This window comes from Rousettus aegyptiacus, unplaced genomic scaffold (assembly GCF_014176215.1).
Source record: "Rousettus aegyptiacus isolate mRouAeg1 unplaced genomic scaffold, mRouAeg1.p scaffold_m13_p_13, whole genome shotgun sequence".
In the NCBI taxonomy this organism is placed as follows: Eukaryota; Metazoa; Chordata; class Mammalia; order Chiroptera; family Pteropodidae; genus Rousettus; species Rousettus aegyptiacus.
This window is the reverse complement of record NW_023416288.1, coordinates 24,074,504-24,099,763: the sequence shown is the minus strand read 5'-3', so window position 1 is coordinate 24,099,763 and position 25,260 is coordinate 24,074,504. Positions and strand designations below refer to the sequence as shown.

The 25,260-nt window shown below is 34.9% G+C and overlaps 1 protein-coding gene and 1 pseudogene across 4 annotated transcripts in view; both read left to right on the top strand.

Annotated features, from left to right (window-relative positions):
* The window catches only part of THSD7A (thrombospondin type 1 domain containing 7A), a 603,286-nt gene that overhangs the window by 434,342 nt on the left and 143,684 nt on the right, over positions 1–25,260 (top strand). For all 4 annotated transcript variants that reach the window (XM_016160722.2, XM_016160721.2, XM_016160720.2 and 1 more), the window contains one exon: positions 1,347–1,528. In XM_016160722.2, the coding sequence (XP_016016208.2) occupies positions 1,347–1,528 (182 nt within the window). The remainder of the gene's footprint in view (positions 1–1,346; positions 1,529–25,260) is intronic.
* Positions 8,750–8,868, top strand: LOC118611067 (annotated as a pseudogene).

Below are 25,260 nucleotides of genomic sequence, written 5' to 3'. Positions count from 1 at the left end.
AAATAAATATATATTCTAGTCTCTTTTCCCTCTTTTGGAAAGGTAGCAATTTTATAAGGTGTGATCAATTGATGTTATTGAAAATGTATTCCTTTCACATGACTCCTTAGGATGACCTAAATTAGGACTCCATTCTATTAAAAAAATAAAATAAAATTTTCATTTTAACTTCCCTAATGAATGACTTGTTTGATTTTACTTTCCTCACTTCCCCCACCCTCTCCTTAAGGCATCAATTATCCATGTTTTTAGAACTGGCCTGCACGCTGTACTTTCTGTTAAGAGTGTTATTGCTTGATGCCCTAGTCCTTCGCTTCTGTTAAGTCACAAATCCCCATTATTAAAATGAAAAACGGGCAAGAAAGTCAACTTTACTGTTGTGGAACTTTACCATTGGCAAAGCAAAGCATCTAGAGCAGACATCTGAGAGCCCATTTAACCTTTTTTTTTCTAATTGAGATGAACATTAGCACATCCATTTGTACCTATGCTAGCTGTTAATCTGATTAGTAAGGAAGCATCTTGGTTAAAGTGACACAAAGTGCTTCATGAGCCATTATTTTTTCGTGCTTTTACAATATCCATTTTCCTTGGGGTGGAGAAATGCCATCTCTTTCTGTCTTCAATGGTGATGGGAAATGATTGTCTGGGTGTCTCCTCAGAGCCCATGTTGGGCTGACAAGCTCCTGACATTTCTTCCCCATCATAATCTTGATTGGAACTTTAATTTAGAATCCAGATCATCTTTTCTGTGTTACATTGGTTAGAAACGTCAGCTCTTTTCATTATTTAGCAGGGCTCATCAGGGATGCTCACTGCTACAGAAAAATACTCTTATTCTTGACAATATGTTAAGAGAAAATTCTGAATTATTATATTTTTTAATCCTAATGCACAATTATAATTTTGGTCCAGCGTGCAGAAGCAATTTTCGTGCATTTTATTAAAGGCAAACAAATGTTTGGGTTGATCGTCAATTAAATGTTTTCTATTTTCAAATTCAATCCTCTTTTGTTTATAAGTATCCGGAAAGGGCATGGCTGAGTTCGGCTTAACTGAACATAAAATTTCATGTTTTCAGCATTATGCTCTCTTTTCATAAAATATTTATAAGCAACTTCCAGTAATTGCAGTTAAAACAGGACCATCCTAAATTTAACCCCTCTTTAAATGGAGTACTGAGGATAAAGGAGGAGAAACCAACCGAATCTGCACCATAGATGGAGTCGTCTACGATTCATGAGGAAAGCGGTTTTTAGACTTTCTTATGAAAAAAACATGAGAAGAGCAGAGGAGAGTTTTATACAATAAACGTGACTTCCACTGCTGGTGTTTTCTTTATTTAGGTTTGGCTGGAGAACCGCGGAGTGGACCGAGTGCCGTGTGGACCCTTTGCTCAGCCAGCAGGACAAGAGGCGAGGCAACCAGACAGCCCTCTGCGGAGGAGGGATCCAGACCCGAGAGGCGTACTGCGTGCAGACTAATGAACACCTCCTCTCGCACTTAAACACCCACAAGGACAAAGAAGGTACATTTTGTTTTCTTCTTAAGGGTCACTTATGGAGACAGAACATGGGGTGACCCTGCAGGGATATATATGCAGCCATTTGGGCATGAATAGCCATACTCCCGTTCACATTATGACTGATATCCACTATGGTGAATAGTAATCCAAATTTTGGTTATAAAAATTTAATCCGATTTCATCTTTGGTCAGTTCTAATTTACTGACAAGTCTCTCATTAAATTTTCTGACTTCAGGCTCTGAATCAAAATTTAGCAGAAGTAGATTAATTATAAAAATAGAATAAAAATTCATCTTGTAAGTATGTGCAAAGAATACAAGTATATATTAAGAAAGCCCAAGTTTTCTCTTCTTTTAAGAAGTAAACCTGCATGTAAAAAATACCTTCTTTTGCTGTTTATAATGTGGTTGAGAAATACATTAAGCATAGTATCGAGTGAAATTCTCAATTTGAATTTAAATGAAATAAATACAGAATAAAATTACAATTAAAAAAAATCTTTAACCCAAAGATATGACTTTCAAAAAAAAACAAAACAAAAAAACATTTAATTAAACACATCTTAGAATTATTTCATTTAAACTCAATATTAGACCAGTTGTGATAAATGTGCAAAAAGATAAGTGACTCCAAGATTGCCAGGGTTATTTAAATATATGTATTATAATGTATTAATATTATGCTAAAGTTCTAATTATTATTAAATTAAGTTAATATTCAGTTAATAGCTTTAAGTCCACACAAAGATGAATATTTTTAAGCAATGCTGTAAGCAGACCCTCTTACATTTCCCTTAGCAGGACTTCTATCATTAATCTATGAAACATATGCCTTTTAGTTTCCAACAGAATTCCAAAAATTGTGTAAGGTGTTGAGGATAAAAATGTCAATACAAATTTTGTATCAGGGAAGTGCTCAGGGTCAGCACACAAACAAACCAATAGTTATAATACAATATCATATGCATTATAAATGAGTTTTAGAATAACTGTAGGGAGATTATAAAACAGGAACCTGCATGGTGGAAGAAAGTGGCACTTGAGCTGAATGATGACGATGCATACAGTCAAGTGGGCCAAGAATGCAAAAGGGAGTTAATCCAGGCAGAGGGAACAGTGTGTATTAAAGCATGCCATTAAAGAATAGCAAACATAAAAGAGAAATCTTGCCAAAAAAGATGAGTGCATTGTATTTAGCAAGTTGTTTGTATGATAGGTTAGTATTTCTCAGCAAATATATCAGTTGGAAGGGAAAAGAATAAGGATAAAGACCCTAGTTGATAACAGCAAACAAGACAAAAAAAAAAAAAAATCAGGGAATAAATCTGATCAAGAATGATCGGAAAAGAAGTGAAAGAACCAAGAGAAATGGGTATTTCAAAAAACCAAAAAAGAAATGACTCCCCTGCTTCCCCCAAAGGAGTGGCACTGGTGACCAGCAATTCATGGAAAATAAACACTGCAGTTTTGCATTTGCAACTTGCAAAATTTAATTATTTTGTATCCGCTAACTTTGCATAGAATGTCAGCCGCATTTAGGAATCTAGCCTAGGGATACATTTTACCACTAATGCATCTTGAAGTTATAAGGAAGTAGCATAAAACATGTAATGTTAGTACATTAATATTTTCTTGGCCACTTTAATGGCTATATTTTTAACATTCTTAGGTGGATTTATTGTAGCAGTCCTTTCAGAGTAGTATAATTTCATTGCTAAAGGTAGATCAAATTTTAGTTTCTGAATGTCAATTATATCCTGTAGGTTATTACTTTCAAAAGAGCCTTTAGAATTCTAAGCTGCAACTGGGTATTTTTTAAAATCATTTTGTTACAGAGTACCCTTACTGCTATCAAACACTGCAGAGCACCAAAAATAAAAGTCACACACAAAAAAAAGGAAAACGAAAAGAATATCATTGTTAAGATATATCTATTGGACTAAGCAAATGCCAAAGGAAAGATCAATAGATATGGAAATAATCAGTTCTCCTTAAATTAATATTTATCATGTAAGTATATAACATGAATAAGTTAGAGTTCTGTGTTTTTTCATGTTAAATACCAAGAATATTAATAAGCCTCTTATAGGCTTTGCAAAAATAGTTGATTCTCCCTAAAGGTTACAGCTTTTTTTTTTTTCTCAGAACTTAGACTATGTGAGTTTCCCTGAGAAGCACTTAACATTTCCCAATATGAAACTTATTCAATAAGCCAGCATACCACGGGTGACATATAGACTATAAATATGTGTGAATAGAGAACAATTCGACCAGCCTGTGAAGATCGTTCAGTCTTTTTTCAATAAATGTGAAAGAATGAAAGCTTACTTTATAAAGAGAGGGAAGCCTGTCAAAATAACCCCCTCAATCACTTGTAATAAGAAGGTACTGATTCCAAGAAATCCTGACTGTCACCATGAACAACCTACCCTAGAGGCAACTCACATTTTACTTAATTTGCAGTACTTATTTTTTACTCTTATTTTTGCAGATTCACACTATGTGTTCTATAAAAGTTATTTTCACCTGTAACTAAGCTATTAAAAATGCCTGAACTCAAAATAAAATTCTTTCACTCAAAAGTAAAATTCCTTGATAAAAAATATTGAAAACAAATGATATGAAATTCACATAAAATTCCTTTATTATATTTGTCATCATATTATACAAGTATTGACTACCTTAGCACAAAGACAGGGCATAGTAAATCATTTTATTCATTGGTGTTAACGACTCACACCATACTAGGCCATAAAAATTCTCCTCCTTGTAGCTGATATATTTAATTTTCAGAAAATTGAAATATGAATTATGAAAGTACTTGAAGTATAACATACAATAATCACAACTTGGTGCCTTACTTAGCTGTGTCACTTGAATTATATCATCAGAGTGCTTATTAAGTTGATGATAACATCTATAAACAATAGGAAAATATATCTACTTGATACTGGAGAATATCCACATTTTATTCATGTATTGCTGCTGGCCATAGGTAACCCTTCCAATCCTGACAACTGAGAAGCGCTAATAGTAAAAACAACCTTGACAAGTTCTGTTCAACCAGATGATCAGAATTCCAGTAGGCTGTGAAGAATGTCCAGTTTATGCTGGCATGAAATCTACCCTTATCAGAAAGTGACAGGGAGAAGCCTTGCCCACGGGGAGGTTATCAGTATTAGTCCAAGAGGACTGATGAAAATGTTGCTGGTCATTGGATGCATGAACATAAATTGATTTTTTTTTTATAAGCTCAAAGTGAAGTGAAAGTCAATTTTACCTATAGTAACTCAAGAAATTTTCCCATTTGATACAGATTGAACATGTTTTTAAATGAGAGAAACCAAAAATATTTGTTATAAAGCACCATGAAACTTACCGTGATTTATGTTATAGGAAATTTAGGAACATTCTTTTGTAGAAAATATATCAAATAATTCGCAGTGAAATCTGGATCAGGTTTGTGGGATTTGAGATTGCTAAGGAAGACAGCCATCATAATGAGCCTGTATGATGACATAAAATAAGATAAACAGGCAGCAAGATTTGGAGGATGCATGAGGGGAAGGATGATTGAACTGTGAATGGGCAGACAGAAGGATGAATAAAACTTTCACATTTTCCCATGTTCTGCAAAGAGATAAAGAAACTAAAATAATCACCATTCCTAAATGGAATGCAAATTCTTTATAATTGTAGTATTTTGCTTATAGTTTATTATACAAACTAGCCCACTTTAATTAAAGCTATTTGTGGGAGGGAAAAAAGGCTATGCTTATGGTGCATTTCCCTGTTATTTCAGAAAGTAAATATCAGAGTTCATCGAAGGCTAGTGCTGCACCTTTACTAGCCATCACTTTTGAAATAACAGGTAGGTGAGAATATTTACATAACATCTGAATCAGAAATATGTATCAGAGATTCTCTATACGTTTCCTGATACAGTCGTTAAACCATCTAGGAAATAGTTGTTTATATCCACTTTCTATTTTGCTAGAAACATAGCAAAGTTGTTCCATGAAATAAAAATTATTTCATGTTTCTTGACTTTCTATAACATCATTAAAGAGATGTAAATTACAGAAAAATAAAAAGATTTTAAATGTACTGACATAAAAATGTCACTAAGATCCCCTAGTTATATAAACGGATGCATAAAGTTTGTTTATGAACACTTTTGTTGAGATAAATTAATGAAGGTAAGAACACTTCATAATTTATCTTATTTCTAAGCATACCACTTTATGCTCTACTAATCTTTATATAGTAAATTAAAGAGGAACTAAATCACACAGTGGCTACATTTTGGAAACATAGCTTACATTGATGCAAGGGGATATAAAAAAAACCTGTAATATAATTTAAAAATAATTAAAATGTAGGAAATCCCTGCAGGAATCAGATCTTCCTCAGAAATCAGTTCTCTAGGTATTTTGTGGGAGAGAAGAACTGTTACCCTATAAAATTTCTCTGAATTCAGTAGATTACAAAATGGAAAGTGAGATGCCAAGAGGTTTCAGACACTGGGATGGAACCTAATGAAAATTTACATCTGGGAATAAGATTAATCTGGTCAGTGGTCTCCCCTAGAGGTAACTTAGACTGTTTAGTGGAGTAAGAGCTTACTAATGAGATGTCAAGAAGTAGTCAAACAAAAAGGCAAAGAAAATGTAACAAGGCAGCTCGAAAGTCATGTAAGCGTGAAAACAGTGCTTATACTATGTTTGACTTAATCAACTTTTAATAAATAGTTGCTGTTTGTAAAATACTAGTTTTTAAAAAATTTGCTTCAAAATTATTTCTTAACATAAATACACTTTTTAAAAATACATTTTTTTTTTTATTTCAGCAAGGGTTTATACTCACACACATCCTGTTCTTCACCCCTGAGTGACCATTCACACCTCCAACTTTGAATAAAGGAAACATGATCTAGTTGTTAGAGCCAATGACCAGAGTCAAAATTCATGTCCTTTCTTTCAGTTTGGCCACTTATTTAAGAGACTTTTAAAAATATATCTATTTTATCTTTTCTAATTATATAGAGAGCTTAAAACCTTTTGAATTTTCATCTTAAGGCTATTTTCAGAAGAACCCCAGACAAATGATAAGGAAACCTGGTTTTTACTTCTGCTTGGCCTAGTATTCTTATGCACATTATTTTATTTGCCTAAAAAATACCTATTCAATGACTCTTCTGTTCTATGTCCAACAACATGGCACATTAGAATATCTGAAAAATCAACCTTTATAAAACACCTAGACGTGCAGACTACAATACGGTTTCAAATGCTTTTAAAAGCAGAGCTTGTGTCTTGAAACTAAATGATTCCTCAAAACAAACCAGGAAGATTAAACTAATCCTCTCTGTGGTCATCCTTGGGTGGTGATGGTACAGGAGGAGGGTTATACTTTATGGGGACTTAAAGGGAGTGAAGCCTAAAGTTCATGACATGAAACTTTTATCCAGAGAGAGTGCAAGCAGGAATACTGTATTACTTCATCATCTATAGGTAAATTGAATTTCTCTGCTTGTTGATGCTATAACCCTTTGGGAAATTTAATTTACCTGTAGAGGGAGACAATCAGAAAAGCAGGTCAGCCTCAGCCTTAGGTGTGGGCAAAAACGAACCTCTCCTAAGAATTCCAACTATGGGCCTGTATTTACACTAGTTTGTTTCAAATTTATGGTATTTTCATGAATCCAAAGACCAGTGAGAAATCAATATAAGAAATGGTGTCAGGCCAATAGTACTACCAGAGTGCCTGACATAAGCAACAACAAAAATTCCAAAGAAGAGAATCTCTTAACCTAAGCCACAGGATTTCCCCAGATAAACTGCACCATTCAATATTGCAAACTACACAAGGAAAAATAATACACTGTAAACAGGATTTAAAATGCCCAACAAAGCGAAAGATTAGACTCGAGGATGGGAATGTTAGAAATAGCAGATAGAGACCATAAAATATATATGCTAAGATTTAATAAAGATATAAAAGAAAAATGTAAAACATTAAATATAATATTACAATGAAAAGGAACAGTTTAAAAAAAAAGAAGTTCTACAGCTAAAAAATACCTTTACTGGAAATAAACTAATACGGTAATAGGTAGATTAGACAGATTGAGGTAAATAGTTATTAGTAAAATGAAGACAAATGTAAGGAAATTAATTATTCAAAATGCAACACTGAAAGGAGAAGTTGAAAATAAAAGCAAAGATAACAATCATGTAGAATTAAATAAAAAGGTTCAAAGTGAGAAAATCAAGAGAAAAGATGAATTTTCTAAAACTGATAAAAGACAAACATGTACAGAATCAAAAAAAATAATTTCCAAGCAGGATAATAATATGGTCAATTTAAATACAATGGTGTGAGCTAAAAATCTCGAATTAAGAGTGAAATTACCAATAGCTACAAAAAAGCAAAATAGCAAAAGTGGTGTATTAAAAGTACTGAGAGGAAAAGAACTGTCAACTTAAAATTATTTATTCAGCTATCATTATAAACAATGGGCAAAAGTAAGACAAAGTGGAAGAGTTTACATCTACTAAAACCTCACTGAAAGAACTGCTAAATAATAATGTTTAGGAAGAAAGAAATTAAACCCAGAAAGAGAAAAATCAAGATGTGCAAAGAATTTGGTAGACACCTAGGTAATCGGTATAACTATAGATTTGTATGAAGCAATACTAATAATTTTCACCACTAGAATACTGTACAGTTAATGAACAGCATTAATATATGATATGAGGAAATGATAGAGTATATTGTTTGGGCAAGAGTAGAGATACTGAAGACTTTTATATCATTAAGTCGTGCATGTTAAAACTTTAAGAATAATTATTAAGTTAATTATTAATGTACAATTATATAATCATATAAGATAATATAATAAATCCATTATTAATAATTAAATTATAGATGTTTTCCAAGCCAACGAAAGAAAAAAAGGGACTAAATAAAATTCAGTCAATTCAATAAGAGGTTTCAAATACAGGAAAAAAACTAAACTAATTTTTTTTAATTTACAGGTAATCTAATTAATAGTTAACAAAGACTAGAATCTAGAAATATGGTTTTAAAATGTCAGAGTCAAAGATTATTACAGAAAATCAATTTTTTTCATTACCATATCTATAAAACCAACCAGCTGTATTATAAGTGTTTGCAGTCATCACAGATTGTGGATTATTCAATCCAAACTTTCACCACTGCGCCTAAGGCCGTGCCACCCTGAACAAGCCAGATCCCACCTGATCTCGGAAGCTAAGCAAGGTCGAGCCTGGTTAGTACTTGGATGGGAGACCAAGTAGGAAGACCAGGTGCTGTAGGCATAAGAAATAAAAAAGGGATTGTAAACTGACAAGGTCCTTGCAATCTGTGAGGTCAACTACAAGGTCCTTGCAATCTGTGAGGTTGCAAGGTCCTTGCAATCTGTGAGGTTGCCTTGCCTAAAAAATTAAAAAAAAAAAACTTTCACCACAGCTGGCAAATACATAAACACATTAACAGACCACACATCGTATTTCCCAGGCAATAATGCAATCTTTGTATACAAAGTACTGATGAAAATTTTCTCAAGAAAATAACATGAGATCAACTTGTTATATATGTGTACAATGTCAAAACTATTCCAAAGATTAAATGATTGGATCAATTAAATGGCACTTGATAGAAAAACTTTCAAATAATCAAAAATGCCCAGAAGTGTCTTCACTAATTTAAGAATGAAGGATAGTCTCCACAAACATAACACTCATATTGTTCAATGAAGTGTGAAATTGAGTGTAAGTTTTTAAAATTGAATGAGAGAAACATCTGAAGTTTATGAGTATTTCAAACCTATCTCCTTTTCCATTATTCTAGTTCTTATCAATTTGCTAATGGGGAAGATGAATGACATTGGCATTATTACCTAAAAAAAGGTAATAATGACAAATAACTTATTACCTAGAGAAAATAATAAAATTCATTATGGATGTTGGTATCTTGGACAAAGTCATAGATGGTATAATGATATTAAGTGATATTAAGCTAATAAGGATAAAATATATTGAATAATAATCTTATGACACCAAAAGATATTAATAGCCTAAGAACGATTTTCTCCTAAAATGTGAAGTCTAATGAAATACAGACACCTACACTTAAGTCCCAAATGCCCACTCTAAAAGAAAATGGTAATAATGATGATGTTGATATGATGACAATATTGATTGCATTTATTAAGGCGCTTTGGTAATTGCTTGGTTGCTGCAAAGATTAAATGCTTAATATGGGGAACAAACACTTGCAATCAATGACTTAATGTTAAGCCCATTCTGTGTCTGTTCTCCCAAGTGTTAGGCTTCTGAACATCATTCACAATCTGTTTGATGAAGCGCTGCAAGTTTGGATATCTCACTTGATATTTTTTCATTAATTCAATAAATACTCATTGAATGGCTAGATTATTCAATAGATTAGTGCAATCAGACTGTATCACCGATGATATAATGTTTAAAAAAACAGCTCCCTTTTCTCAGGGATCTTATAATCTAATAGAAGCCTTGTATTTATAGCTTTGTTTACTAAGGGGTCAGAACTGACCCTTCCCAAGGCTAACGTGGAAAGACTTCTACAAACATGTCAGTGTGGGGATGTCAATTGCGTTCTGACAGCACCCTACAACTCATGGTCCATCCTTGATAAAGAAACTTCACCCTTATTCTCTGGGCACATTATTTTTCTGGAAAGCACACAGCCTCAAAATGCACTTTAGGAATCACCTCGATGGTATCTGCTGAGATTGTGATTCCATAGGTCTGGAAAGGGTGCAGGAACCTCTGTGTTTTTTATAAGCACCTTTGTGGCTATAATCAGGAGTTAATTTTATATAATAAAGCTCGTAAGAGTCCTCGTAAGAGACCTTATCCAAAACTTTGGGAGAGACAAGGATAAGGGGCGTGGAATGCCAGGTTTTCTGAGACCCAAAGCTATGCAATTTAGGGGACCATCGTTATTTAAAAAAAAAAAAAAAAATCAAGTATAAAATCACTAAGGTCTCTGCCAGGGTCTCAGAGGGGCCTGTGCCTATGAAGAGTCCCAAACCATAAGCTCTCTAGATTTCTCAATCAATCTGTCCCAAATTCTAGCATAGGTTTTTGGCCTCTGTTAGAGCCAAAGAGAATCACTACTTTAAGGTAAAAAACAGAATCGTGGACATTCATTTCCCGAAAAGTGTTTGTTTCCCATAGTTCGGAGATAAGAATATGAAGAATGGAGCAACTGGGGAAAGTTACCATATGTCTTTAGAAGTGAATAGAACTTTCAGTTCTAATATAGGTCTTATTCATACTCACTGAGCCCTGCTTTCAGGTCTCTGAGCTGCAAATCTTTAGAAAGCCACTATACCTTGCTAGTAGTTAAGCTAGGAAATTGGAGAGAAAGAACACCTAATGCTCGTAGATACTGTTTCATCTTAGTTCTTACCTGTAACCCAAGATGCAAAGAAGCCATAGATGCTAGAAAAGGACTTTCCATTAATGAAAGAAATATGGTGGATAAAATGTCACAAAACCTGACACTGTCAAGTGACTGTAGTATGTGTGCTTTTTGTAACCCTTAAGCACTGATTGCATCGAGTCTGTTATGGATAAATGATAGCACCAGAAGGCATTTTGAAATGAGCACTCAGGGATGTGCACTGGTGAGTGAATAGCGTGTTTTCAGAGGCATGCTCTTGCAATCTAAGAGTGTAAAAGAAATGGTTCGTGGCTGCCTGTTCTCTGCTTTGCTGATGATTGCTCAATAGGGAGTAGCTACTCTCACCATGTTAACAGAGGAGTACAAACTACACTGTGGAATTCATTAATATTTATTCCTTCTAAAAGCAATGAGCAATAAAAAGGGAAATAAGCCAGGGAAAATAGCAATGGGAAAAAGAAGCCATGACAACAGATCCATCTTGGAAAGGTTCCACCATTTATTGCACACAAAAATACCCACAAAATACAAGGATCCATATTATCAGAACCCCGACTAATTAATTTATGAAAAAAAAATTGTATGTAGAATACAATTTGAGAATTCAAAATAGCCATCATATTCTTACAATTATATGCTTCTGATGTACCTTTTTAGAATTTCACGTTTTTAATATTCAACAAATCCACAGTGTCAGGATATGTGCTGTATCTGTCTATAGACAAGAACTTTCTCTAAGCTAAGGCTCACCTATGTGTTGCATCAGAGACCGGTGACATCTCTGTTCTTTTTCTTTTGCTACTCCTCTCTTTTCTGCCTTGAAATGCTTCAAACATTGTCCCAACTATCCAAATATCTCCTATTTCAAATAATCTCTTTCACACTGTAAGACTTCAATAATCTTTCTTCATCCAAATCCTGTAACTTTATACTATATTACACAATTTACTATTTGATTATGTACACTTCTGTTCTTTTACAGTTGCTTCATGAATATGCATGCCAACTCCCTGCAAATTTCAGCTTCTAAGGAGAGCATGGCATTTTCTTCCCCTCCTGAGCTTTAGTATCATCCATCATTCTTACCATAGGTTTCGGTACATTTGTTAATTGTGTCATTTAGGACTATCTTTAAGAAAGACCCAAAAAAGTCTTTTAGTTAGAGGATATTGACTTCCTAGACATCTAATTTATAGTGTCTCATTTTGGATTAACCTATATGTTTCACTAACTTCATTCTTTTCCTCCCTTGCTTCTCTTTCCTCTGCAAAGGCTTAATAAGATAATATGTGGAACATTCTAGCATTAAGCCTTACACTTATTAAATGCCAAACAAATAGCAATTGCTTTTGTTTATGTACTTACTTTTCTGGTTAAATTGATTTAAAAGTGGGAAGAATTTTTTAAATAATAGTTTTACTCTAAACTTTTTGCATGTAGGAAATGCACCCACTGAAATTATAAAATGCTAGCTGGTTGTTGACACAAATATTCAATTTGGGGAGGGGAATTGTTTTAAGAGATGGGTCCATTCTAAATTGCCACTTGTCATCCAACAAAGTTAGTAGTCAGCTCCACAACACCCACAATTTGAGCTTGGCCTTGAGTAGGCTTTATCGAAGTCTATTTATAATATGTCCTGAAATCCTGACATGTACTTACATTATATATGAAATTACTTCTTTCTTGGAAAAAGTAGACTTTCTTTGTATTAGTCCAGAATAAAAAGAAATATAACTAATTTTATTTCTGTAGTTATGAGAGACAGAACAATTACAGTCTCCCTTACTTCGTGACGCTGAATCCTTGGGAAATTTAAGCAGCACTCTATTGCCAAAGTATTCTAAAGGAAATGCTTGCTATAGCCCTGGGATTGTTTGGTTGCTCTGCAAATAACACTTTAACCATTGCTCAGCCTGAAAATGTCACACTGGTTCATCTGCCCCTTACATTACACTGGGCATCTAAAACACTCATTGGTTAGGTAGCATCGTACCTGGGAGACCTTAACTCTTTTTGTCAAAATAATATTAATTATAATAATATTATATTATTACATATTAATAGTATTAACATTAATGAATAGATGAATAGATGCAGAAAAAAAGAATCTTTTAGAATAGAGTCTTATTGTTGTAAAGATTCTCAGCTAGGTCTGCTTAGAAAGCCATGAATCAATTAAGTTTCAACTCCATTAGGAATTTCCAGAAGTACTTTGAAAATAAAAAGTCATTTTTTTTTTTTTACTAAGAAAGCTGTCAATCCGTTTTTCACTGTCTTCCAAAATTCCATAGCAAGAGGATAAGCAAAGAAACTAACATATTGTGATAGGTAGTTTTTCTCATTAATACATGACTAAATGGATAATTAGAGAATAATTTTCCCAGACATACTGAGACAAGTGACAGAGGACAGACTCAAAGCCAATTTTTTGACTCCAAAGTCTAAACTCTATTCGGCCATATGCCCATGCCCTGCGAATTTGCTTCGGAGCAAGTAACTGAGCACAGTAGCTGTCCGCAGCTTTATTAACATCACTGAAAGTAAGCGCATTAGGTAAAATCATCTGACGATATCTCTGCTGCAATAAAAGTGCCATAGACATCTGCCTCATGTAACAGAAAATTTAAGGAAACCAAGCATAATTTTAGCCCTTTTTAGAATTCAACTCAATTAAGTTTATTCCCTGAGATGGTTCTCAAGGTCAATGTGGAGTCTTCTCCATAGTTATTTGAAGCAGTATTATGTTGAATCATATGAAATTGCTATTTTTGTAAGCCAAGAGTTCTTGATAAGTGGCAATTTCACTTAGTTTAACTGGATAGGACCATGACTGTAGTGTATCAAGTCACCTAGTGTGACCTATTCTCAGTCCTGGACTTTTCAATGTCAAGATCAAGCCTGCAGCTACTGCCTATGAATTGTAGTCACCGTTTCCATGTGAACAGTCAATATGCACGTGTGCCGTGCGCGGTATGCTTTAGAGAGGGTTATGATTGTCTTCTATAAAAATATGTAGATTTCCCCATAGTAGATACATTTTATGGGGAGATAACTCATATTGATGGCTTGAGAGTGACTTGAATTCATCAAGCAGTTTTTATTCTACATGCAGTTAGAAAAGAATTCTTCTGCATTGACTGTTGTGATTTTCAATACTTACCTATGTCTCACTTTGTTTTATGTAAATATATACCATAAAAGGAGATAAAGTGATTTTAAGTATAGATGGGCAAAGAATATGAGGCAAAGGAAAAATACTAGTAGAAAGAGAATATCAAACTAATGATGAATGTAATAAAGATAATCTACAAAATATGCGCCATAGGATCTTGTGAATTTCTTGAAGTAGGACCACAGGTTTTGTTTCTAAGCTTGTAATAGCCCATGCAAAGAGGAACACTACATTAATTATGAAATTCACAGTGCCCATTAAACAAGGAAACCAGTTATAAAGGAGAACCACAACAATTTCTAGTTTTAGAGTTAGGGAAAAAAATTCACCAGTAGACCTTCATAAAGAGGACACTATAACTATATTGAATTACAGCCTCATTTACATCTTTACAATAAATATCACAATGAATTGTACAAGGACAATTTTGCTTTAAGCAGTTTTCCTCAATGTAGGTCACTAGCATAAATGTGAAAATGTAACTCAGGAAAAGCAAATCAGTGGGGGTTAAAGTTATATAGTACAGGTTTATGGGTCTCTGCTAAGCAAGATAATGCAGGGATAGAGTTCAAAATCTCTGAATGAATGGATGTACAGCTATGCCCTCAGGCAGCCCTCCTCAGAGCTTTGATAGATATTGAGAGACAGAGAGTTCCCTCATATCCCCTGACACAAGGATCTGGAGTGCTGCTATTTTGGTCTGTATTTAGGTGCTGCTAAATGCAGAAACACATTTTCCAGCTCTTATCTAGGTGAAGATAAGATTAGCATCCCTGAAAGAAAATTGAAAGTCTTGACAAAGATGTAAACTTGAATTATCCCACTTCAAACAGGGGGAATGAGTCCCGGCCTAACTCAATACAGGACAAAGAAAACGTTTAGGCACAGATAAAGGAAAAGCAAAAGTCCATACATCTATTTCATAGGTCATAACCTATAGAAAAATTTGAAATAGATGCAAGGGAGATCCAACTGTAACAAAAATGTCATCTCTTAGAAGAAGCGATTTAACTTTCTGGTATCTTCTTCAAAACAAAATGACTTCAAAGTATAAATCTATGGAACTAAATGAGTTAACTTGAAGTAATAATTACAACAATAAGAAGCATTAGGAAGATGATGGACACTATATGTGAGACACTGTTCTGTCTTATATTTATTTACTTATTAGACCCTCCCTACAAGCTTATGAACTAAGTAGTATTATTATATAAAATTGAAGATCAGAGAAGTTAAATAATTTTACAAAAGTATATAATAAATATTATAACCAGGATTGTGAATCAGAAAGTCTAGCTCTTCAATCTGAGCTTTTAACCATTTATGCCATGGAGTTAGGGTAATTGTAGTTTGATGCTGGGAAGAAGTTACCTTCATTCTAAGTGATATTGGTTCTGGAATATGTGCTTTTCTTTTAAATGGTAAGTACATAAGAGAGCCAGTGGTCTATTATGGTTATTCCTATTCAATGACAAAACTATACATGTATGATAGTGCCAATGTTTATATTTTCTATAGAAGAAAGTCATTCATTCATGCATTTATTCAACCAATATTTACTGAGTGCCTTCTATCTCTAGGCACTGCGCTAAGTGCTGAAAATAGAAAAGTGAACAGTGCCAGAAGATTTCTGCTGTTATAGAATTTATATTTTAATGGAAAGAGACAGGCTATAAGCAAAGAAATAAAATAAAACAAACAACGAATTATCAGATAGCAATAAGTACTATGTAGAGAATTAAAATAGAGTGATATGAGAGAGAATGACCGGATAATGATGTTATTATTTGAATCACCAGGGTATTCGTTTGGCTTCCCAAATTTATGTAGCCTGAAATTCTTCTCTGAGGAACAAACTCATATATTGATCTATTTGACATCTCCAATCATAACACTCAGGTGTGCTTATCTCCCTTTAACAAATGCTTATCATGGCAGAATAAATAAAAGTTTTAAAGCAACATCGAGTACATATATCTGAATAGTACAAGCTCCATAATCTGTTGAATAGATAGGTTAAAATAAATCCCTTAAAGTTACTTTGAGTTAAAAAAGTTACTAACGGAATAGATAACACATAATAAATGCTCAGTAAATATTTATTGAACATTGGACTTAGTAATGGACTTAGTTATGACCTCCAAGGGTCAATGCATATGATTATGAACTAATTGTTACTCTGGCAAATTTTCTTCCTCTGATAGCCAGAGAGATGAAAGTTCTAAGATATGCATATTTAGAAATATATCACACAACCCGGTAAGTAAATATTTTAAATAATCAGAAAAGCAAACATATTGTTCTGCTTCTGCTTCTAGCAGTAATTGAGTAATTGGAACCCTCTCAATAAGATTAAGTATAAAATTAGATAAAATATGCAAAGCGACTGTTTTGAGGCATTAAACAGCAAGCAGCAGAAGACAGTGGTTATAATTGTGAGGCGATCAATCACCTCGGTCTTCTACTCAAGGGTCTTTCCTCACACAAGGCTGGAAAAGTGAAAACAAACATAGCGTCAGTTCTCTCTGACCTAAGGGCTTAGAAATCTAAGTTTTAGGCAGCTGAAGTTATTGGAAATTTCAGAGCACGGAATAAAGGACTCTGCACTTCGGGGGAGGGACGGAGTCCAGGAGTCTGTGTGGAGACACACCATGAGCCCTTAGTCCAGAGATGGGCTGCATGTGTGCAGAGTAAGACTCTGTGAGGTCTAGCAGAGACCCTGCACTGCAAGGCTGTGCTGAAAGGTGATAGTATAGGTAGTGCAGTGCTGGGAGATGTGAAAGTTCCAGATGTTAAAGAGTAAAGAAGATTTGCTAAGCACTGTGGGCCTCAGAGTTTAGGAGTAAGAACCACACTATCACAGCCAAGTTCAAATCTGAACCAGACAAGCCCTAATCCAAATGAAACCAGATTTGAAAAGATCAAAAGGACCTGCAAACAATGGAACTGTCTGACAGAAAAAAAACTTATAAAGATGATATAATCCGAACTCTCTGCAACATATCATTCACAAAGTTCAGTATACAATTAAAAGTATACTCCCATGTAGTAGATTAAATAGACCTATTATCAATTAAAAATCATTCAGTAGAAATATATCTTGAGAAGACATAGATATTAGAACTAGTACAAAAAGACTATAAGAAACTATTACACATAAGTTCAAAAATTTAAAGAAAAAGATTGTATTGGGGAGTGAAGAGATAAGAGTATGAAGAGAAAAACACATTAAAAGAATATGGAAATTCAAGAATGTAAAAAATCAACAATAAAAAATTCACTTAGTGGTCTCAGTCATTTGCGATTGCAAAAGAAAGGCTAAGTGATCTTGAAAACACAGCAATAGTAATTACTGGATTTGAGTAGAAAAAAGGGTTATTGATTTTTAAGACAGATCAATAGAAATGATCAGATCTGAAGAACGGAAAGAAATAAGATTGAGGGAGGGAAAGTGTAGAGAGACTAAGTGGTGAAATAATATCTAGCTGTCTGCGTATTAATGACATTACACAGAAGAAAGAGAATGATCTGACAGAAAACATATTTGAAGAAATAATAGCCAACAATTTCTCAAATTTATTGAATAAGAAACTATCAACTTTCAGATCTAAAAAAGTCAGGAAACCCTAAGCAGAGTAAATACAAGAACAAAAACAGCAAAAATACATTATACTCAAATGGCTGAACACTAAAGATAAAGAGAAAATTTTTAAAGCAGCCGGAGGGGGAAAAAATCCCACAATATGTTCATGCGAATAAAAATAACAAGTGTGAAATCTCATCAGAGACAACGACGGCCATAAAACAATAAAACAATGTCTTTGCTGAAAATAATTGTCAGAGTTCTATGTCTAGCAGAAATACCCTTCCACTCTGAGCAGGACAAACTGACATCTTCAGAGAAAAGAAATGAAAACAGATAATTCATTACCAAACAGTTAAAAGTAGACTGTGGAGATGTAATGCCTGAGCCATGTGCTCTCGGACAGGTTATTTAACTTCTCTGTGAACTTGTTTTTTTCCCTAGAAAATAAGGATAATAAAACTTTAAAAATTTTAAATGAGAGAATCATATACTGCACTTAGAACCATATCAGGTGTATAGAAAAATCTCAATAAATCTTATCTAAAATGTAAAATAGGTCCCTTGTTTTAGACTAAATTTTCCTTTAATAAGAAGTATGCAATTCTACAGCAGTGCTGTGAGGGAAAAAAAAAATACTTCCACAATTATAGCTTAGACCTTAGAAATTAAGTAAATGCCATCAGGCTTCAGTTCTCTACCTTCTCCCAAAATAATATCCAAATTTCCTTTTGGAGGGTCTGTGGAGCCCTGCTATTTCCTCAGTTCCAGAGAGCATTACCCAGTGGAATCAAAACCTACAGTCTTGAGGAAAGACCAGCTTCTGTTCTCATATTTGTAGTTTTTTAGCTCTGTTTGCTGCCAGCTGGCCTAATAGCAGTCTTCATGGCCTCACAACTGAAATGTAGCCCATTGGGAAACTTTCCCCTGACCTGAGGGGAAAGCTGAAGCCGTGAGGGTCCTTGGATGAATCCATCAAGAACAGAAACAGAAATCATGTTGATATAACAACGTAGGAACCAAGCAAAATGCACGTGAGACCAGATCCGTAGTTTTGAATTCACTTCTAAATATCCTCTCAAGGGTTCTTTTCAGGTTGTATGCCACCTGGTCCCTCATCAAGGTGAAGCCAGAGACTTAAAGCCTGCCCCCTACCCTTGCCTACCATCATGCCTCCTTGTTTGGGTTGTAATGCTGACAATATTTCTTCTCCACATTCAGTGATTCTTTGTGTCAGACTTAATGGATTATAAAATATGTAGTTCTTCATGTAAACTTTGAATTATTCGTAAAATTAAAAGACGTGTTCATTCCATTTTTTTTAAAGTGATACTTGAAAGCTCTCAGAGATGCTTTGGGGTTAAACAGAAGGTCAGAATAGTGAAAGGAAAAGATTCCACTCCATGTACACTGTTATAGGTTCTCTCGTTTTTTTACTGTGCTTTGGGTGCGGCAGGGCGGGGGGGGCGGGGGGTGGGAGGGGCGGGGTTGGCGATCTGAAATATATGAGAACAGGGAACTTAAAAATAATAATAGGAGCAATTAGAAGTAATTTTTTGCAAAAAAAAATAGATTAAGAGTAATGAGGTAATAAATATGGTACTTAAAATACCATTAAAATAAAAAATGAATATATAAAATAGATAAGATTTTGAATGATTACAGTAGGCTAGAAGTCAACAAAGATAAATATCAAAGACATAAATCTGAGATTAAAAAGTTAAAATCTGTGAGATAAAATGTTATGGGAGCTCATTAATAATTAATAAAAATTCAACTTAAAATGGATTAAAAACTCGAAGGTAAGACCTCAAATGTTTAAACTCACAGAAGAAAACAGGGTGTAAGCTCTTTGACATTGGTCTTGGCAATGATTATTTTGGTTTGACACTAAAAGCAAAGACAATAAAAGCAAAAATAAGCAAATGGGGCTACATCAAACTAAAAAGCTGCTCAGCAAAGGAAACCATCAACAAAATGAAAAGGCAGCCTATGAAGTGGGAGAAAATATTTGCAAACCACATATTCAATAAAGGGTGAATATCCAAACTATACAAGCCAATCTTTCTTAGGGATCTTTCCCAGTCAGTCTCCTTTTCCTTTCTCCCACATTTTTATCCTTTTTCTTTGACACGAAATTTTATCGCCCCACAAAAGCAAGTCAAGAAGCACCAATATCAGACCTCCAGTAGAATTTCCTAGTGAGGTTTGAGATCTACAGTGTTAGCTGTTTTAGAATCTCTAGTATCATTCTTCTAAGCAGTTTTATTTAAAATACAGTGTAAGCTTGGGAAAATATTCAAATTCAGCTTATGCGCGCTGTAAGTAAAAATGTGTTTAGGCTTAAAAAAAATGTCTAGGATGAGATAAATCACCAATAGAAAAAATAAAATAGCACTGAAGAAGTACTTCTTAATATTCTATAGCCAAAGACAATTGCAAGCGCTTTGTCACCAGAGTGCATGCAGTTCTATATGCTCATGACTTTGTCTGTGAGGTAAGCACTTAACAATGCTATGGCATCCTGTGGTTCAGCTCCAATCTGGCATAGCCGTGTCCCTCAAAGGGTAGTCAGAGCATTGCTTCCATCAGAATCAACTGAAGTGCTTGTTAAAAATTTATATTCCTAGGTAATTCCTAGGTTTTAATCCAGATGTAATGAATCAGAATTTCTGGACATGGTACCTAGGAGTCTTCTTCCTAAAAACAATCCCTCTCCTCACTCTCACACCTACTCCCAGTAAGTGTCAAATTCACTGAAAGTTGAAAAGTCACTGTTGTAAGATTAGGCATGGATTTTGAAAATTGTCATTCTGCTCCACAGACTCAGGAACCAGGAACTTTGTCACGTTCCAAAAGTTCTAATCCTACATGATGACATTTTCCAACAAGTGATGTGGCAGCCCAGCCACATTTGACCTTTTATGTTTGTTTGTAAGAAACACATGCTAGAGTTTTAAAAATCCCAGACACTTTAATGCTATTTTTGTCAAAGTGTCTTGGCATGGACTTCACATATCTTACCATGAATGGCATGAACATTAGCAGCCTTATGGTGAAGGCTAATGAAGGAGGAACCTAGACATGTCAGAATCTCTATTGTTTAAATGTCAAACACAGGAGTGTAATGCAGACCTGCCAGTTCAGCTGGCAGCTGCAGGAATGGGTGGATTAATTGGAGGTGAAGCAAAGCAAGGAGGGAATGGAGGTACCAGGAGGAGGGATTGGTGGGGAGATTTCTGTCACTTGGAATGTTGAGTAGAGCACAGACCCTCGATCTTCTGAAAGACAGTGAGAAAATAGACTGATAGTCTAAATGGTCAAGAACATGGAGAAACGATACAATGACAACCAAGGGCTAGAGATCAGTGGCTTTAAAGTTATTCTTGATTGCTCTCTCTTTCACTCCCACAAACAGTTCCTCGGGAAATTCTTTCGACTCTTCCTCCAATATTTATCTGACTATTCCTCTTCCACTATCACCCCCCTGGTCTGAACCATTATCTCTTGCCTTTATTATTGGAATATCCCTATGTTTCCTACCTCCCCCCCCCCCCCCACAATCTATTCACACAACAGCAGAGAAGTCATTTAAAATCTTAAGTCAGGTTATGTCACTCTGCTCAAAGCCCTGCATGATTTTGTGCTGCAGGTCACTCCAAGCCAATCTCCGTGTTCTTCCTCTTATACGTTTGACCCTGATTTTCTGCTTCTTATTCCTTTCGGTCCAGTCACTAGGGCCTTCTTTGCAGTTTCTGGAACACTTCTGCCTGGAACAAGTTTCCTACAGACATGTGCTTGACTAACGCCATCCCCATCTTCTAGCCTGTCTCAAATAGTTCTTTCTTGAAGAGGATAGAAATCACCCTGTTCAAAACTGCAACCCACCTCTCCCATGCACGCTCCAGACTCTCCCTCCGCTCTTCTTTTTCTTTTCCCTAGCACTTACACCATACTATGACATTTAGTGGCTTATGAAGCTTCTGTTAATTTTCTGGTTCCTCACTCAATGCAAAGGTCAGCTGCAAGAAAGCAGGCATCTTTATCTGTTTTGTTCTCTACTAAATCCTAAGAACCTCATGTGTACCAGTGTGTGTCTGGTATGAAGTAGGCACTCAAACATTTGTAGACTGAATTAATTAAGTAAATATTGATAAAATAGACAAGATCCTGACAAAGCATAAGGGGAAATTTAGAAATAATTACAAAGGATTTAATAGGGAGAATTTAGTAGAATAAGAATTGGATCCAAGATAGGTAAAAATAATTTGGTGAGCCAGAAAATCTGAGTGGGTCTGGAACCAAGAAATTTATTATGACTTTTTTTTTTTTTTTTTTTTGCAGATAATAAGTAGTTCTGAGGTCATAGTTCAAGACTAACCACAAATCATATTTTTGGCCTTTGCCTCAGAGTTCCAGGTTGTATTTTATTTTTTAATTCTAAGACATTAGAAGGAAAAGCTATGAAACTTCAAGGCTTTTAGCAAGTTCATGTTTATGCAACGATCAAGAAATAAGACTACACTTAGAAATCTATAAATGGATATTTTGAGAAAAGAATGGAAATTTTTAGGGAAAAAAAAATCCTACACTGGAGATATTTACCTCTGTTTGCTTCTAAATAAGCTGTGGCCAGATAGTAATAGTGGCAGAAATCTGCTATAGAGAAAGTTGAGTGACCGCAAGTTTAGCATAGATTTATTTTTCCAAAAGAACAGAGAAAAGTTGCTGAAATATGTCAGTGAATATAGTCACACACAGACCTACACTTAAGTCATTATTCACAAATTATTTCTTTCTTCAGTATTCTATCAAGCTTGGTATTATGGACTGAATTATGTTCCCTCCAAAATCATATGTTGAAGCCCTAACCCTCAAGTAACTTGTTTTGGAGACAGAGAGTTTAAAGAAGTAACTGAGGTTCAATGAAGTCATAAGGGTGGGCCCTAGTTCAATATCACTACCTTCTTTATAAGGAGAGAAAAAGACCCTAGGTTTACACACAAACAGAGAAAAGGCCATGTAAGGACGCAGTGAGAAGGTGGCCAGAATGACCCCAAAGAAACCAACCCTCCTGGCACCTTGATCTTGGACTTCCAGCCTCAAGAACTGTGAGAAAATATATTTCTCTTGTTCAAGCCACCTGGACTGTGGTGTTTGATTATGGCAGCCCTGGCAAACTGATACACTTGGTCATCAGAATATATTTGGAGTTAGGTTCTCCATCATTATATTGTGAAAAACATACGGGTCCCAAACTGATTCTTTTAATTTATAATATCTATTAATACTATTTGTCTAGTTAGGGACATTATAAACAAGAATTTTAGTCAATAATGGTGTGTTGCTGAAAGGTTTCAGTGAGTTTTACATAGACTATTCTACAACATGTCCTGTTTTGTTTTGTTTTTTTAAGGGGGAAAAACAACTCCAGATTTGCAATGTTGCAACAGATGGTTTATCCCTGTAGTAGGAGAGTGATGTCCTCATCAAGCTGTTGACGGAGTTTGTGAAATTTAAATCCTAACAATGACTGGCATTGCTACAAAGATGTATATTTTAAAATCCCACATATTTTTAAATGTTCCTGTCTTATATGAACCAGTGTCAGCAAGAGAAATTACCTGACATGTTTGTTCCTATAATAACCTTAAAGGATAGCACAGTTCTATTTTATTTGAGTCAAGACTTGGGGACAGTTGTTTTCAAGGCAGTATGGTATTGGGAGCATAGGTGTATGGACCTCTGTCTATAATTCCCTAAATGACCCATGGCGTATACAAAATGGAAGCCTGCATCAGTTCTGGAAACAAAGAGAAAGCCCTTCACAGGCCAAATGCTTAGAAGGGTTTCTATTTGCAAAAACAATGTGGAGATTGGAATGAAGCGAAGGAACAGTTCCTGTGAGATTGAGTAGAATTTCTGAGAGAAGTGGGATAGAGGTCCTGACAAGACGCTCTCTAGAACCCAAACTCAGCAGAGTGAAGGCCAATGACAAGTCCCATCACCGGGTCCCCTCTCGAGTCTGCTAACAGGCAGTGTTCAGACAGTGGTCCGAGTTCTTCATAGAGAGGGGAAGGCTTTCTTGGATGTTCGTTTGTGTCATTTACAACACGGTTATTGTTCATGTGCTAGTTCCTTCCCCATCATCAGTCTCCTCAACGCCCATAATTGGACGTTAAAACTAGAGTATATGATGGAGGAGAGAAGGAAGGAGAATATTCCCTTCTAGATTTAATCTGGACCTAAGTGTTCTTAATTGGAATATTTGGGAAAAGCCTCATCTAAATTTGTCAAATTCATCCAGTATAACTTCCAATTGACTATAAACCAAAATAGAGCAAGCTTAGGCCTCCTATAACCCCAAAATAACAAACAGAAAAATCAAGAAGCCTATGTAAAAATCCACAGTGCCAAACATGGAGACCACTCAAACAGTTTAGCTCTGAAATAGTCTCATGTAAGAAAAGAATATTAAGAAATGGCCTGTGACCTCAGTCAAATGATTTGATTTGTGACTGCAATAGAATGTAAAAGGTTATCCAAGAGCAAGCACAAAGGCAGGAGGCAAGCTCTGAGCAAGCAGGGTAGCCTGGGGATGTCAGTCCTGGCCATCAATTCATGAACTACACAGAGACAGTGATGCGTCTGTTGGATACTGAAGACATTAATTACGATGTTGAAAATAAACTCAAGGTCTGTGTATATATGCTTCCTAAATAAACTCTCTAATATCTTGAGTTAAAAGAAAAAAAAAGATTAATCAAAAACAATAGCTCAATAATGAGTTAATCATAGCCAGAAGGGATTGGCAGTGAGTTTTGAAGCACATTAAATACTGAGAAAGAATTCTCAGTCATTGTTTTAAATATGGTTACAAAATTGATTAAAGAACAAATATATTATCTAAAACAATACCCTATATTATTAAAAAGAACACGATGGGTTTTATGTTCTCATTAAATATAACAGCCCGAGAAAGACAAAAGAAATTTCTGTGAATAAATTTGAGTACAAGAACACCTTCACAAAGCTTCAAGCAATTATTGATACATGTAGAATTTAATTAATTTTCATAATAAAGGCTTTCTTTTTGTGGCTGACATCAATTCTTGGGTGAATTTATAGTACCTATGGCTGACATGTAAAGAGGTGTTGTGTAAACCATCAAATAGAACCTTCTTGGAATTGAAACTGCTTAAATAGGCCCTGAATGTAACCACACACTTGTAATAATTAAGGGAAAACAAACGAAAAGATCACCACTGCCATTGCCATTTGTCCCACAGCACCCTTTGTCATATAGGTGCTGTATGCCACACAACAGCAGGACGTGGCACAGAGTAAACATTTAATATTTAACCGACTTAATTGAAGAATAAAAAAGAAAGCCATCTGTAACTGATTTTATTTTAGATTTTCAGAATCTCTTTTGTTATCAGGCACCCTCGTACTTAATAATAACATTTAGTCACTTCCTATATAGAAAGTAAGATTTAAATC